The sequence below is a fragment of the Rhipicephalus microplus genome, unplaced genomic scaffold (assembly GCF_043290135.1).
Source record: "Rhipicephalus microplus isolate Deutch F79 unplaced genomic scaffold, USDA_Rmic scaffold_32, whole genome shotgun sequence".
Classification (NCBI taxonomy): domain Eukaryota; kingdom Metazoa; phylum Arthropoda; class Arachnida; order Ixodida; family Ixodidae; genus Rhipicephalus; species Rhipicephalus microplus.
In genome coordinates this window covers 4,450,810-4,468,342 of record NW_027464605.1, presented here as the reverse complement: position 1 = coordinate 4,468,342, position 17,533 = coordinate 4,450,810, and the positions used below count along the sequence as shown (strand labels likewise).

Below are 17,533 nucleotides of genomic sequence, written 5' to 3'. Positions count from 1 at the left end.
CAGTGACTCTGTAAAAAAAAGGTGCAAAGGCCAGCACCAAGAGTGAAAAAATCGTTACAGCTATGTGTTCAAAAATACCGTCCATGATTTTTTTTATATGCCAGTTGCTCTGGGACGCACAACTGTTCTCCACAGTTTTATAGAAGCGTATTTATTTGCACGAACTTATTCGTAAATAATCGTAGCTCAGGATGACCCAGGGTCGAAATTAGTGACGAAATCAATAAGTTTGCACGTTTAAATGTCATCAATTCACAGAAGACAGGGCCAATTGGACGCATTTGAAGAAGCCTTCGTCACAATGTGGACTAAAATAGACTGAAAGCGGCGGTAGTGGTGATACGTAAATACAGAAAGAGAGATTATGTGCCGGTGAGTCCATAATACCATATAGAACACACACTATAGACCACCCATACTCGTGACAGAGTGCCAGCTGGTAAATGCAGCTTGATCATTAAAAAAATGTTGCCTACAATTTAAGAAGTGTGTTTTAGGGCTACCACCTTAAGTTTAGATACGCTCTGCGAGCGTGTATATTCAAACATTTTATTAATATATTTCTCCAACTGACACTACATGGCAGTTCAAGGTTCCACGGCTACATTCAACGGCTACATTCAAGGTGGCCGGTGTGACGGTGTGCACCGCGAGTGGTCTGTGGATGTGAAATTTACTGTGCTGTATGGTTGGACATATGTCACTGGGCGGATGTTGGTGGGTGTATGTGTGGCTGGCATTGTTCCATTCACTGCTGATGTAATTAGATGCTCACTGACTTGTGGTGCCAACGTGAAGGGTAACCTTTATTTTTTCCACCGGAAAAAAGGTCTGGACAAACGCTTCAGAAAGTCTTCGAAATTCCACGGACGTTCTGCAAACATGCATGCGTGCTGCGTCCTATAGTTACACATGATGTGCATATTTTCTGCAGCAAGTGTGTACCGATTGTCTATTAGGGGACGGAACAAAGTTTGTCTCATGTCTTGATGTATTCTACATCCCGCACGCCTGTAGCATTTCTTAAGATAGAAAGGTTGTGTTGCAATTTTTTTCTTTATTTATTTCTTTTTTGTGGGGGTACACAGAACGACACAGAATAGCCCCTGGCGTCGTTCTGTGGAGTCTGCATCCAATGATCGCTAGTGCCATGGATTGATCAAATCGGTACCAACTAGGCAAGTTGGTACCGTCAGTGTACCAGCCAGGCCAGTTCATACACTGACGAGACTTTGCGTCTCTCATACCCGGCCCCAAAGCTGTACAAATCTTCAAAGGCTTGCGCGTCTCACGCAGCGTTTATTAATAGCCAAACCAGTGGTGGCTCATATTGACGCATTCCATCAGATCATGCACTCGGGTACGTCAATCAAATCGAACGCTCGCGTGAATGCTGGGGCGGAGTACTTTTGAAAAATGGGTGAAACATTCACTGAGTCGCCATAGAAACGGCTGTTTCTTTAGAGTAGCCCATCGACCTTCTATTGCAGACGCCCAGCTCTCCCAAGAAGCCCAGCAGCATTCAGGAAAAGGGCGGGCCATCGCCCAAGAAGACTGCGCCGACCAAAAATGGTGTCACCTCGCCATCCAAGACGGCAAGGACACCTGGCTCCGAGCAGAAAAGTGAGCGATAGTTCCGTGCAGTTTTCATAGCGATGCTTCGTCCGACTTATGAAAAACTTGACAATGAGCTTGTTGGTTAGACTAGATCAACGTTTCTTTCGCGAAATAAAAAAAAGAACTGAAGACATCGATGAAGGGGTGTATACTCTTGGTACCTCCCATCCTGGTGAACCACCGAAATATCTAAGACGCAAGTTTGGCAGCATAGATACTCCGCTCACGGGTTTTGTACGTCCTTCATTGCTGTCTTCAGCTCTCTCTCTCTCTCTTTTGCAAAATTTACGCGAGAAGCATTTATCTTCGTTTTACAACCTCTAGAATTTTTGTGACCATGGATATTGTTGCTACGAATAGGTCACGGTTAATAATAAGGTATCACTCGTAAGCCCAATGAAGGAATTCATACTGAGTCCTCCGACGCAACATCTTCCAACGCAGTATAGGCACTTTCGATTAGGACACTACATCTCCATCGAATGCGTGTTTTCGGGAAACGTCCATCCCCTATATTTCCTTTATGCGTAATCATTAAATGATTGGTGAAGCTACCTCCGAGCTGTGCACCGAAGTAGTTCATTACGAACGCTAACACGCGCCAACACGAAGCGCTGCTCCGGTCAAGGTGAGTGTGTGGTACATTCCCAGTGCAGGTAGATGGCGGAGCTGAAAGACATCGTAATGACAAGCAGACGTCGCGTCTTGACTCTATGACGTCATCACATCGGCGAATATCAACAAATTAGTGATGTTACTACAACGCCGTCACGACGTCGCAATGGCGTGACTTGACGACGTCATCGAATAAAATCGTTGGTTAGTCAAACGTGCGCCGGAGGCAGTGCGAAACCAAGTTAAGTGCAGCAACCTTGAAATGCCTCCGATTCTAGAAGTGTACTGCGGAAAACCACGTTATACGCCGAAATATCGCAGGTATGTGGTAAGATATTCATCTTACCACATACCACATCTTACACACCAAATAATAAAACAAAAAAAGAGTATGGCCTTCGCCTTGAAGTCATCTTAGATGAAAGCAGGAGGGGCCTTGTGAGCTGTTTATTTATTTATTTATTTATTTATTTATTTATTTATTTATTTATTTATTATTTTTATTTATTTATTTAGATCATAAGGCACATGGAGACACTTGCTAGTGCATTATACATAATTTTCTAGCCTTATAATGCTAGCTATTGTTTCTAATGTGATTTGCGGCGGTGACAAGTACTGTCGGACCACTACTTACACCCTTTGTAAGCTTGTAGAAGGTTCCATCTTTCAAATGAAATCACCCAATTGAAACGACAACTTTACGTGTGGGATCAAGCTTTTGATGTAAGTTATACAACCAACAAAAAAATCCTAAGCGAGATATTTTACGTAGCGTTCTAAGTCAAGGTTTAAACTTGAGGTCATTTGTGCGACACTGGCCGTGCGTTAGCAAGTGTGGAAGATGAAACGAACGATAATACGTACTGCCCTATTTCCAGTGCAGGCGCCATTTTTTATGTCATGCGGACCATACCGATGCGGTGATACTCAAGATTGCTTAATATTAACTGTGAGAGTTTTATGTCCTGAAACGAAGACATGATTTTGAGGGACACCGTTGTGGAGGACAGCGAAAAATTTGAGCAACCAGGCTAATTGTAACGTGCAGTTAATACGTACGAGCCAATGCCATTTCGCCTTCCTTGAAATGTGGCCGCCATGACCGGAATCGAACCCGCGACCTTCGTGACAGCAGTTGAGCACTGCAACCACTAGGCTACCGTGGCGAGTATACTCAAGCATATACCTTACCACAGTTTCTTATGAGGTAAACGTCTCATCTTTCTAGAGCATCTGTAAAAGATTACGACGAATATATTCCAGCATGCGGCTAGCCTTGCGAATCACCGTTAATTGTGAATATTTCATATGAGAAACGTATGCAATAGAGACACCCGTACATAGTTATATAAGAATATACTTTTTGGTGAGATGAATATCTAATAGAAGGTATGGTAGCAACCCCCTTACGCGAATCTCCTCACATATGCCCCAGTGCTGGACATACTTACGGTGCCTGCAAAATTTCCAATCTGTTTAGAGCAGTGCACCATGCATACATGCCGTAGTTAAATAGAAAGGCAAGTATTGTTGCAGCCTTATACAACGGTATTATCGTTAACATTTACATTCGCACTGTTGTCGAGACGCTCGTCGTTGCACTACTGCTTATACTGCATTTTATATTCACACAGGAAAATATAACACACACAACCTTTTCAACAACAGCGCGACTATTGAAGTGGATGTTCGTTCACCTTACACGCCCAATTCGCTTAGTCCATCAGTAGCCAAATCGACTACGTCCTGCTGCTCTGCGCGCATGCGCTGTCGAGTGCCATAGAACATAGTTAGGCACAGCCCCTCGATGACATCCGCTTTCGCCCACCGATGTGCCCTAATAGCATTGGTGGGCAAGAAGAGGTTTGGAAAACAGCCCACTGAGTTTTTTACACTTTCTTTTCTATACTTGGCAAAATATATTCAAATAAATGTTCTTTTGAGCTACATAAAAATCATAAGAGATTACCTTGAACTTTACGCACATTTCTTTTATCTAAAAACTAAAGAGAAACATTTCTTCCATTTAAAAGGAACTTGAAAACGTGCTTTCTGTTTCGACGTTAGGAACCAGTAAGTGAGGTAACCGGATGTTTCTGGGGGACAACGCTTGTGACCTTGTGAAACCGTCTATATATTTGCTCATCGCAAAAAAAAAACGACATCGACTGGCTTCACTTCTTTCTGTACAATCTTAAGTTATTAATAAAAGCACTGCGGCTGTGCACTTACTTAACAGTTTACAACGTCTGTAGGCAAGCATAACATTTCCTTAACTTGACTGTCGTGAAGCTTCTTTAACGTTTCTTGAGGTGTCGCTTTTCAGCAGTGCCACTGTGGAGTATCTATAGGCTATGGTTTCACGAGGCACGAGGCAGTGAAGTTGCGTTTAGTAACATATTGCATCCGTTTGTCGGGGATTTAGGAGGAATCCTGCACGTTATGGGTGGGGTTTACGGGACGGCTTTTTGCTCTCCCATAGTAGAGTACCAGGTTTTATAAATCATTAAAAACTTTTTTCAAACACAGTTCATGATTAATAACTGACTGAGTGTAACGTCCCAAAACCACCATAACCTAATCAGAGACGCTGCACAGGAGAGCCCTGGAAACTTCGTCCACCTGAGGTTCTTTTAACGTGCACCGCCATATACGATCCCACGACCAGTGAGCCCCATAACCGCTAGACCATCATGGTGGTTGGGATGGCATACTTCACTTCTATAATAGAGTCACGGCTGCTACAAAAAAAAAAAAAGGTTCGGCCAGTAGTATCTCGCTATAGAACACACGAGTGTGAACGCTGTGTTCACAGTTCTGACAGCGTCGGCGCTAGTAGACGTACAGCCCCGTACATTGCGGACAAACAAATATGTGCATCCTTAAGCTTCGCATTTAAAGACTGAACACACTAGCGATATCCTTTCTCTATAATACATTCTGTGCAATGGGTAGCATGCTTTAAACCACGAGCAGTTATTCGCGGGAAATGTTTTCGAACTTCCTGTGCACCCACTACGCCCTCTTTGGGTAATGCGTGCCAAAACTTGTGTACATCTTGTGTATAGGCGGCTGGCTTTAAAACATGAAGTCATTATGATAATCACATGATCACACGCCCGATAACAACGTACGCATGTACCACCCGTTATTACTGCCTTATTACATGTTGTATTTTGAACTATTCATGCAGCAAGCGTGTGTTTTTAAAGCACGAAAGTTACTTTCACTGCATTTCAAACACAGGAAATTATTTTCACTGTATTCCGAAGCAGACGTGTGACTGTGTAATAGAACAGCTGTTTGTCACGCAAACTACCCGGGCTCGAATCTCGCTCAGACCCAAAAGGTTGAAAAATTATATATTTTATTTGCATCTTTCTCGATTTTTCGGCTATGCACAAGATCATGATTTTTCGCTCACAACCAACAATGCCAACTCCAAATGGTCGTTTCCCAGAATTTCTGGAAAACGACCTTATTGAAGGCCTAATAAGCTCAATCGCTTATAGTATATGCATAGAATAGAAAACTCTTTGGAGAAGTGGGAAGCACTCCTAGCTGGCTCGTACCTTGAGGTACAACTAGTGCATCTAAACCACTTTCGGCTGGCGGTACAAGTGGAGCCTTGGACATGGGGCCCCGCGCACCTGGTTCTTCAACCCATTCGCTTTCACCTCATTAAAGTAATTCAACGTCAACGCTATTACGCTACAGAGACACTAAAGAAAAAAAATGGCAGCTCCCACTTACAGTAGGAATCGATTATATTCGAAGCACGAATGAGAAATGTTGACATGTCACTTTAAAATAAGTACTACATTACGAGGTGGAGAAAAATGATGCCGTAAATGACTTCCGTATGATTATCATGTTTGGATGTGTAGTTTACCTTCGTCATCTCTACACGTCACGTGATGCCAAATTTAGTATATGTTAAACTAGCGAAACGGCCGCGAGCTCGCTATGAGCATAGTATGTTGTCATGCCCTTACATGTCACCAGTGTAAAGATTATAATGTTTGCGCCACTCATATATTCCGTCATCTATTCACGTCACGTAACACAAAATTTGGTATATGTGGAGCTAGCAAAACGGCCGCGAGCACATCATGAAGGGCCCAATATACTCCAATGTAGCGTTGATGAATGCGCATGCTGGGCACAGCGACAATATACGTTAGCAAAACGCGAGCACTCTATAGTCTGACGCCGAGCGCTACCAGCGTCCGTCGGCGCGGCCCGACGGCAACCGGTGCGAAATGCAGCATGTCGCATTTCGCGCCGTTGCGTTACCCAGGCAACGCTGCGTCTCACTCTTTTTGTGACGGAGGGACGCCGAATGCGCTGAAACGCACATGCGTCAAAGAAACGCAGTGCTGCGCGCACCTGCCAGTAATGGCAGGACCGGCGCCTGGTGTGGCAACGCTGGCGTGACGCGGCGAAACGAACGCCGGCGAGCATTCGCACCGCGTCACGTTTAAAACTATTGGCGCCTTGACTGTGGCATGTAGTCATGTTCTCACGTGACTCGCATCTCATGATTATCATGTTTGCACCAGTCACATACCTTCGTCATTCATCGACGTCACGTAATGCCAAATTTGCATATGTGAAGCTAGTGAAACGGCCGCGAGCTCATCATCAGTGTGCATGTAGTCATGTTGTTACATGACACGCATGTCGTGATTATCATATTTGGATGTGTTATTTACCTATGTCGTCTGTCCGCGTCGCGTAATATCAAGTTTGGTACATGTGAAGCTAGTGAAACGGCCGCCAGCGCATCATGAGCATAGCACGTAGTCATGTTGTTACATGACACGCATCTCATGTTTATCATGTTTGCGCCAGTACCATACCTTCGTCATCCATTCACGTATTGTAATACTAAATTTGGTATATGTGACGCCAGCGAAACGGCCGCGAGCGCATCATGAGCGTGGCATGTAGCCATGTTGTTACATGACAGGCATGTCATGATTTACATGTTAGGGTCTGTGTTTGTGTTCGCCATGCAATCATGACATACCATACCAGTTTTGCAACATACTGTGGGAACGAAACCACCGGAAGAGCTTCAGGAACATGAAATGTAAATCATGACGTTCATGACATGAATATTACGATTTCCTCGTTATGACTATACAAATATGTTCTTCATACAGTCATGTTATGCCATACAGAGTTTGGCAGCTATACCATTATCTAAACAGCCAGGAGAGCTAAAAGTCGTAGGCGAGTAGATAGATAGATAGATAGATAGATAGATAGATAGATAGATAGATAGATAGATAGATAGATAGATAGATAGATAGATAGATAGATAGATAGATAGATAGATAGATAGATAGATAGATAGATAGATAGATAGATAGATAGATAGATTCAATGTCGCCAAAGTTCGCTAAGAAATGCTTCGCATTTAAAAAAAATTGGCAGCATATCCACGGAGTGAATGGAGAGTGGGGCGAAGCATTCATCCGTCCATTCGTTCTTGCTTCCGTCCGTCCATGCGTCCGTCTGTGTGACCGTCCATGCGCCCATCCGCCCGTCCTTGCGTGCGTCTGTTCGTGCGTCCATCCCTGGGTTCGTCCATGCATCCGCCCCTGCGTCCGTTCTTGCGTCCATCCATGCATCTGTTTGTGTGTCCGTTCGTCCATCCATTCAACACTCCAAATACCACCATCTCGCATCTTTTCATCATATATTGCCCATATAGAAGCACCGCCATCCAGCGGACATTCCAAGGACTAAACGAGAGGGGGCACACGAACACTTTTTTTCGGCTTGCGCTTCGGGTCTACTTCCCACCTTCAACCACCTCGAGTTCATGGTATATACTAGTTCACTGTATTCATGGCACGGCGGACCAATGCTCGCTAAACTTTTCTAAAACCAAGGAGGTTATGCCCAGTGAGTACAACGTAGCAACCTTTTCCTGTCAGATAGTGCGCAATGTACATGCCAAAGGCTGCTAATGGAAAATGAGAGACAGGAGAATTTGGCTTTTACTTTCTTATGGCTTGCGCTTCGTATCTACTTTCCACCTTTAACCACCTCGTGTTCATGGTATATACTAGTTAATTGTATTCATGGCACTGCGGCTCAACGCTCACTAAACCTTTCTAAAACTAAGGAGGTTACATCCAGCGGGTATAGCGAAGCAACCCTTTCTTGTCAGATAGTGCTCAATGTACATGCCAATGGCTGCTAATGGGGATCGATCGCAGCGTGCGCGATAACTAAAACCCGAATGCTCCTGTCTCTCATTCCCCATCAGCAGCCATTATTGGCATGTACATTGAGCACTATTTTAAGTGTGAATACACTTTATAAGCGACCCCAAACCATCCACCGCCGTCGGCGGCGTCCGCAGTCTTCTCTCTATCTTTAAAAGAAAGAGGACTTGGCGGGCCGCAGCGCGACGCTCTACCGAATAAGCCACGGACGCGACGCTGATATCGGTGTCAGTAACGCGCCTTATAGCCCCTCCCCCTTTTCTCGCTCCTCCGCTCTCCTCGCTCGCTGCAGCTGTGCGCGCACCCCTCTCTCTCGCGCGCCCGCCTTCTCTCTCAGCCTCCCGTCGAAAGCGGGTCGTGAGGGGGAGTAAAGTTAAAATCCGTTGGCATTCGCCAGTGAGTTAACGTAAACTCCCCCGTGTGATCAAATTGCGATTCCCAGGAACCATTACACCATAAAGGCACCATTGTGTGATTAATAATTATAATAGTGCGAATTAATAAATACCCCTCATAGCATCACCCCGTGTATTCGCACTTAACCATGTTCACCCTCGGGGAAAAGCTTGGGAGTTTTTATTGTTCAACAACGCACAGAAGAAATCTCTCACCGGCACCATCTTGGAGGTCAAAATGTTACACTTGTTACATACTACAACGGCTACGAGGGACGAATCGGTAATGCTATAAGGAGCTTCGCCTCTAAGAAGAAGGAGGGGGGGGGGGTTGTGGCGTTCGTGAGACTTTGTATCTTTCTACATATGGGCATGCTGAGGGGTCGCTGCGTTTCACGGTATCCGTAAACTATGGTAAAGGATTTCAACATCGCTACGCCACGGTGGTCTAGTGGCTAAGGTACTCGGCTGCTGACCCGCAGGTCGCGGGATCCAATTCCGGCTGCGGCGGCTCCATTTCCGATCGAGGCGGAAATGTTGTAGGCCCGTGTGCTCAGATTTGCGTGCACGTTAAAGAACCCCAGGTGGTCGAAATTTCCGGAGCCCTCCACTATGGCGTCTCTTGGTTTTGAGACGTTAAACCCCACATATCAATCAATCAGGATTTCAACATCGGCTGCGCCGAATTTCCTTAAGTGTCTAAAGGGGTTAAAAGTCCTTATAATAAAATAAGACATCCTCGTCTCCAAAGAAGAAAACAGTGAATCCAGGGAGCGTTGATGACATGATTCAAAAATATATGCGTTAAGAGTAGGAGACTACCCGAGAAAACCCGCAACAGTAAGACATTCAAACCACCTTGGTGCGTCTCGTCGTCTGGTGTAACAGCTGCAATAAGTTTAAGTGTACATGTCTCACTGCTTTTCTCAGGGCTGAGTGTGCTTCCTATTTTGGACCTCCTCGAAAGCTGGAGAATGGTCCATTCAGTAACATGCCTCAACTGATCCCTACCGGAAACAATTCAGCATGTTGTGAAGCAATGCGTTATCGCTCGTGTTTTGTGGAGGGCCATACGAGCTAGATTTCGCTGTCTCTGCGGAAACCGCTTCATTTCGTGTGGGCGTTGTTCTCGAGGCCGCTTGGCCTGCCTTCCCATTGTTGCTGGTGCTTACTGTCTTTGGCACAATCGCTGCGAGGCGGTTGCAGCAGGCCGCCACTGTCACACTCTCTTCCCGATCTTGGAGCGACACTACACAGAGCTGCTATCTGTCCTGTCGGAGGAACTTTGCTTTCTCACTGAGGAGGAATTCCTTCGACACTGGTCCTGCTCTTCTGTGTTCGTCTGTGAGCGACGCGTAAAACTTGTCTTTCAGCATGCCTGCTGGTTTCGATAGGCTGATGTCTGTTCAGTACCGGCAGAACTGCAATCTAAATGTGTGAAGTGTACATATTTACGTTTTATTTTTGCCTTTTGTTTATCATAAAACTTACATATGTACAGTTTTTTTCGTCGCCGTTTTGTATGTGTGTGCATATTCTGATCTGTTGAAATGCCCTGTACAAAAGTAATCGATGTCCGCTCTGTGTGTATTGATTTTCTAAACATGCAATGAGTCGTACCTTTATTTATTAAATGCGAAGCATTTCTTGGCGAACTTCGGCGACATTGAGCGTATCTATCTATCTATCTATCTATCTATCTATCTATCTATCTATCTATCTATCTATCTATCTATCCAGCCGCTAACGACCTTTAGCTCTCCTGGCCGTTTACATAATGGTATCAATACCAAATTTTGTATGACATAACATAACTGTATGACGAACATAACTGACTAGTCATAACATGAAAATCATGATATGTGTCATGAATTGCATGATTTACATTTCATAATCCTGCTGCACTTGCGGTGGTTTCTTTCACATGACATGTTGCGAAACTGGTATGGTATGACATGACTGCATGGCGAACACAAGTGACAGACCCTAACATGGAAATCATGACATGGATGTCATTTAACAGCATGACTACATGCCACACTCATTATGTGCTCTCGGCCGTTTCGCAAGCTTTGCATAGACCTAATTTGGTACAACGGGACGTGAATGGATGACGAAGGTGTCTGAGTGGTGCAAACATGATAATCACGAGATGCGTGTCATGTAAAATTAGGACTGCATGCTACGCTCATGATGCGCTCGCGGCCATTTCGCTAGCTTCACATGTACCAAATTTGGTATTACGTTACGCGAACGAATGACATAGGTAAATGACACGTCCAAAAATGATGGGCATAGCATGCGTGTCATGTAACAACATGACCAAGTCCCACACTCATGATGCACTCGCGGCCGTTTTGCTACCTTCACCTATGTCAAAATTTGGTATTACGTCACGTGAATGGATTACGAAGGTATTTGACTGGTGCAAAGTTGATAATAATAAGAAGCATGTCATGTAAGAACATTAATACACGCCACACTCAAGGCGCCAATACACTTCGACGTATCCCTTAATATATCCCCCTAGTGGAGATCAGTGGATGTGCCCACTGACCTCCATTGTGGATCTGCCTGCCATGTACTCGCAGGCCCGCGCTGCATTGCTTCGACGCATGCGCGTTTGAGCGCACAGAGTGTCCCTCCGTCACAAAGAAAGGCAGACGCTGTGCTGTCTAAATAACGTCGTCGGCGCGAAACGCAGCATGTAGCATTTCGCGTCGGTTGCCCGCGGGTCGCACCGACGGACGCTGGTCGCGTCTTGCGTCAGACTAATGAGTGCTCGCGTTTCGCTAGGGGTGCGTCGCTGTGCCCAGCCTGCGCGTTCGACAACGTTGTGTCGGATTATATTGGGCCTTTCATGACACGCTCGCCGCCGTTTGGATAGCTTCACATGTACCAAATTTGGCATTACCGGATGTGAATAGACTACGAATATGAATGAGACGTCCAAACTTGATAATCATATGCGCTTCTTGTGAAATATGACTACATGCTACACTAATGGCGTTCTTGCAGCTGTTTCACTAGTTCCATATATATATATATATATATATATATATTGCCGCATTCAACCTGCAGAGGAGAGCTCGCACAGCCAGAGAAGAAGACGAAGCTCTTGCCCGGTCCTCTTTACGAGCGCCTTTCATTTTTAATTAAAGTGAGCTCTTCTATATCGAACTCCTGCTGTGTCTGCGTCGTGACACTGGTGGAGATGCTGGGTACATGTCCAGGACGCCTTCCAACAGCCCGGGATCTAGTCCACAAAGACTTCCGCTCGTCGAAACACCCGTTCACCGCGCCAGCCGCCGCCTGTTAGTCCTGAGCCCAGAGTTCGGTCCTTGGACGGAAAACATGACTGCCCCGGGAAGCAGTTGCCCCACCATGACGAGCCCAAGCACGACACAGGTGACTGTTTTCACCCCTAAAACTCCTGTGGACTTCCATGGCAACTCATATGAGGACGCAGATGACTGGCTTGAGGAGTTCGAGCGCACAGCCAACGTTAACGGGTGGAACGCCGCACAGAAGTTGGGGTACGTGTATTTCCCTCTTCAAGACGGGGCTCGCACGTGGTTCACGAATCGCGTGTGGTCAACGTGGGACGAGTTCCGGCGGAAGTTCCTGGACACCTTCGCAAACACCGAAAGGCGGGAGCATGCACAACGACTCCTTGAATCACGGATTCAAAAGCCCAACGAGTCTGTTGCTATGTTTGTTGAGGACATGGCTCGTCTCTTTCATCGAGCCGATCCCGACATGTCCGAGAACAGAAAGATCAGCCACCTCATGCGTGGTGTTAAAGAGCAGCTGTTTGCTGGTCTCGTACGGAACCCACCTTCAAACGTCGACGAATTTTCGAAGGAGGCGACCGCCATAGAACGCGCACTACAGCTACGGTACCGCCAGTACGACCGTCAAAACAACAGCGGACAAATCAGCGCAACCGCCGTGACCACGGTGACTCCTGACGAGCGTTCTTTGCGTGACCTGATACGCGAAATTGTGCAAGAAGAGGTGAAGAAGCTCGCCGCCACACCGAATGACTGCGCGATTGCGTCGGTCACAGAAGTTGTTCGCCAAGAAATAAGGCAAGCGCTTTCACTTCCCGAGCCGAACACTGAAATAGTTAGGCCAACATATGCAGATATTCTCCGTCGACAGCCTAGATCTAACGTGCCGCCACCTCAACAGTACCACCAGCAACAGCCGCCGACAGTGCCTTGGTACTACAGGGAAACGTCGACGCCGATGCGACCCCCACTCCGCAAAACCGACATATGGCGTACCCCTGACTACAGGCCCCTGTGCTTCCATTGTGGGGAAGCAGGCCACATCGTGCGGTATTGTCCTCATCGCGTTGCCGGGTATCAAGGATTTCCGTCCACTACCCCTCGGCGCTATTTCGACGGAAGACGCAACGTTGAAACGAGCGCGACGATCCCGCGAGACGTTTCTCCTGGGTTCCGGTCACGCTCGCCCTCCCCAGGTCATTTTCCCCGATCTAATAGAGGTAGCACCACGGACATGGCGAGAGGAAGGTCTCCCAGTCCACGCCGGGGAAACTAAAAGCAGCGACCTCAGGGGGGAAGGTTGCGAATTGCCGAAGATTTGAAAATCCCCCATTGCAGCCGCATGAAGTGCCACACATTTCGAATGAACCGACGAAAGACGAGATTGTCACCGCCGACATTACACTTTCAATTGACGGTCACGACGTGACCGCACTGGTCGACACTGGTGCGGACTTTTCAATAATGAGTGCGAATCTGGCCGACCAACTCAAGAAGGTAAAAATGGAATGGACGGGGCCGCAAATTCGAGGAGCCGGAGGCCAGCTGCTGACACCTACCGGAAAGTGCACCGCACGAATCAAGATCGGGGATTCATCATTCGTGGCAACCTTCATTATTCTTTCTGAGTGTTGTAAACAGGTCATCTTGGGTATGGATTTCCTGCGGGAGTACGGTGCCATTATAAATATACCGGACGGTGTACTGACCTTCTCAGCGGACCATAGCGCAGCGCTGCAGCGCAAGCCCATGCGCGTGATTGACGACGTGACCATGCCACCGTTGTCATGCCGCCTCGTCTCTGTCACGTGTAACACGCAGCATAGTGGAGAAGGTGTCGCGGAACAAATATCGACGCTTTTACTCTCTCGAGGAATCGCTATTGCCAGAAGTCTCGTCAGTGTAGTGTCTGGGCAAGCAGAGGTCCTGTTGACAAGCTTCAGCAACGAGCGTCGACACATTGCAGAGGGTACCACAGTTGCATACTTTGAAGAAATTGTAGAATTCCGCGAGTGCTTCGCAGTACAACAGGCAGAGACGCCGGCCGCTTCAACACCACTGCCTGTCGACGTGAGCACAGATTTATCGCCAGCGCAGAGGCAGAGTCTTCTAGATATTCTCGGCCAGTTTGAAGATTGTTTTTCGTCGACCTCGAGAGTAAATCAAACGCCACTGACAAAGCACCGAATTATAACGGAAGAGACGGCAAGACCAATTCGACAAAACCCATACCGCGTGGCACCGAAAGAACGCGAAGCAATCCAAGAACAAGTCCAGAAAATGCTCAATGATGACATCATTCAGCCGTCAAAAAGCCCTTGGGCATCACCGGTAGTGCTAGTTAAGAAGAAAGACGGCAGCTTACGCTTCTGTGTGGACTACCGAAAGCTGAACCGCGTGACCAAGAAAGACGTATACCCACTACCGCGTATTGACGATTCACTTGACAGGCTGAGGCATGCACGCTTCTTCTCGTCGATGGACCTGAAAAGCGGTTATTGGCAAATCGAGGTCGATGAGCGGGACAGAGAAAAGACTGCTTTTGTTACGCCTGACGGGCTTTACGAGTTTAAAGTCTTGCCCTTCGGATTGTGCTCAGCCCCAGCAACATTTCAGAGATTGATGGATACCGTCCTATCAGGCCTTAAGTGGCAGACGTGTCTGGTATACCTCGACGACGTCATTGTTTTCTCACCAACATTCGAGGAACATCTAAGACGGCTGCTATTAGTATTTCGAGCAATACGGTCCGCTGGCTTATCGCTGAAACCTGAGAAATGTCATTTCGGTTTCAAGGAACTCCGATTCTTAGGACATGTGGTGAGCCATGAAGGTGTTCGTCCGGACCCCGACAAGATCGACGCCGTCCGAAAATTTCCGGTGCCAACAGAAAAGAAGGCCGTAAGACGTTTTTTTGGCCTTTGCGCCTACTACCGCAGATTTATCGCCAATTTCTCGCACATAGCGTCGCCCTTAACACGCATAACGAGAGACGATGTTCCATTTTTATGGGGCGAAGAGGAACAAGCAGCATTTGACGGTCTACGACAGCGCCTGCAGACACCCCCTGTGCTTGCTCACTTTGACGAGGACGCTCCAACCATGATCCACACTGATGCCAGCAACGTAGGTTTAGGCGCTGTACTCGTCCAGTGGCAAGACTCAGCCGAGAGAGTGATTGCATATGCAAGTAGGACGCTCTCCCGTGCCGAGTCCCATTATTCCACAACGGAAAAGGAATGTCTTGCTGTAGTATGGGCAGTTCTGAAGTTTCGCCCATACCTCTACGGCCGTCCCTTCCACGTAGTCAGCGACCACCACTCTCTTTGCTGGCTGACCAACTTGAAGGACCCATCCGGTCGGCTAGCGCGCTGGAGCTTACGCCTACAAGGATTCGATATGACGGTCGTCTATAAGTCGGGACGACAGCACTCTGATGCTGATTGCTTATCTAGGTCGCCTATAAAGCAAGATGATGTCTCAGAAGATGATGACATGGCATTTTTAGGAGTGGTCGACACGGTCACCATTTCGTCTAAGCAGAAAGAAGACAGTGAGTTGCTCCCTCTTATTAATTTTATTAACGGCCAGTCTACAAGCGTTCCCAAGATATTTGCAAGGAGCCTGCCATCATTCTGCTTGCGCAGTGGTGTCCTATACAAGAAGAACTTTGCCCCCAGCGGAAACGCCCACTTACTTGTCGTCCCGACATCCATTCGCGATGAGATCCTGAGCGCTTGCCACGATGAGCCACCCTCCGGCCACCTCGGATACACGCGCACATTGGCCAGAATCCAACAAAAGTACTACTGGCCGAAGCTTCCAGGCACTGTAAAGCATTACGTCCGCACGTGTCTCGATTGTCAACGACGAAAATCGCCACCTTTAAAACCAGCCGGATTGTTGCAACCAGTTCAAGTGCCCACCATGCCTTTTGCACAAATCGGAATGGATCTCCTTGGACCATTTCCGACTTCGCATACTGGAAATAAGTGGGTAATTGTCGCTACGGACTATCTTACTCGCTACGCAGAAACAAAGGCTTTATCAAGTGGAACCGCAGTAGAAGCGGCACGATTTTTCATTGAAAATATCGTTCTGAGGCATGGTGCTCCTAGAATTATAATAACAGACAGAGGTACCGCTTTCACGGCCATGCTCCTCAAGTCAGTGCTTGAGTTGAGTGGAACAGCGCATCGAAAAACTACCTCCTACCACCCACAAACCAACGGCTTAACAGAACGCCTCAACAAGACAATTGCTGATATGCTTAGTATGTACATCGACGTGGATCACAAAAATTGGGACGACGTTCTACCATACGTGACGTTTGCTTATAATACGGCGCAGCAGGAAACTACGCGGAGCACGCCATTTAGTCTTCTTTATGGCCGTGAAGTGACGACAATGCTTGATGCCATGCTGCTGCACGACTGCGAGGATACAGACACGGATGTTCAAGCCTTTACCCAACGAGCTGAAGAGGCACGGCAGCTAGCACGCGTGCGAATCGCCCGACAGCAGAGTTATGACGCACAACGTTATAACCTGCGACACCGATACGTCACTTATCAACCAGGCGAGAAAGTGTGGGTCTGGAGCCCTATTCGCCGACGCGGCCTTTGTGAAAAGTTATTGAAGAAGTACTTTGGTCCCTACAATGTTATACGGCGCCTAAGTGACGTGAATTATGAGGTCATCCCTGACAGTTCCTCGCGAGCTCAAAAATCTGAAATCGTACACGTTGTGCGGATGAAGCCATATTTCAGTGAGCCAGTTGCGTAATACGCCAACTACATACACCGCGTATTCTGTAGCCGAGCATCGGGTCGATGCTCTTCCTGGAGGGAGGCAAATGCCGCATTCAACCTGCAGAGGAGAGCTCGCACAGCCAGAGAAGAAGACGAAGCTCTTGCCCGGTCCTCTTTACGAGCGCCTTTCATTTTTAATTAAAGTGAGCTCTTCTATATCGAACTCCTGCTGTGTCTGCGTCGTGACAATATATATATATATTGTTGAGATGTTTATTGGCGGACACTTGTCGACGATGCTTGACAGCGACAGTCAATGCGGGTACCGACTCTCTGCACGAGCTGCTCTTCTTCTTGCTAAAAAAGGCAACCCACTAGAAGGCGCTGGAGAGGACGATCCACTGTTCGAAGGCTTCACCACAACTACCCCGGGTACGAAGAGGGAGCCGCCTGGCGACCTAGCAGCTGGTTACTATGAGCGGGTCGTGGTAGGCTTTGAGGCGCTCCACGCTGACAATGTCGCGCCCTCGACGGCGCATGTCCGAAGATGGTTCGATGGGTTCGATCAAGTAATTTACAGGGGAAGTGCGTTCGACGACACGGTAGGGGCCTTCGTA

At 47.3% G+C, this 17,533-nt stretch overlaps 1 protein-coding gene across 1 annotated transcript in view; it reads left to right on the top strand.

Moving 5' to 3' along the window:
* Positions 1-17,533, top strand: part of LOC142786782 (uncharacterized) — a 54,716-nt gene that overhangs the window by 16,617 nt on the left and 20,566 nt on the right. The window contains exon 5 of the mRNA XM_075884425.1: positions 1,491-1,623. Coding sequence (XP_075740540.1) covers positions 1,491-1,623 — 133 coding nt within the window. The remainder of the gene's footprint in view (positions 1-1,490; positions 1,624-17,533) is intronic.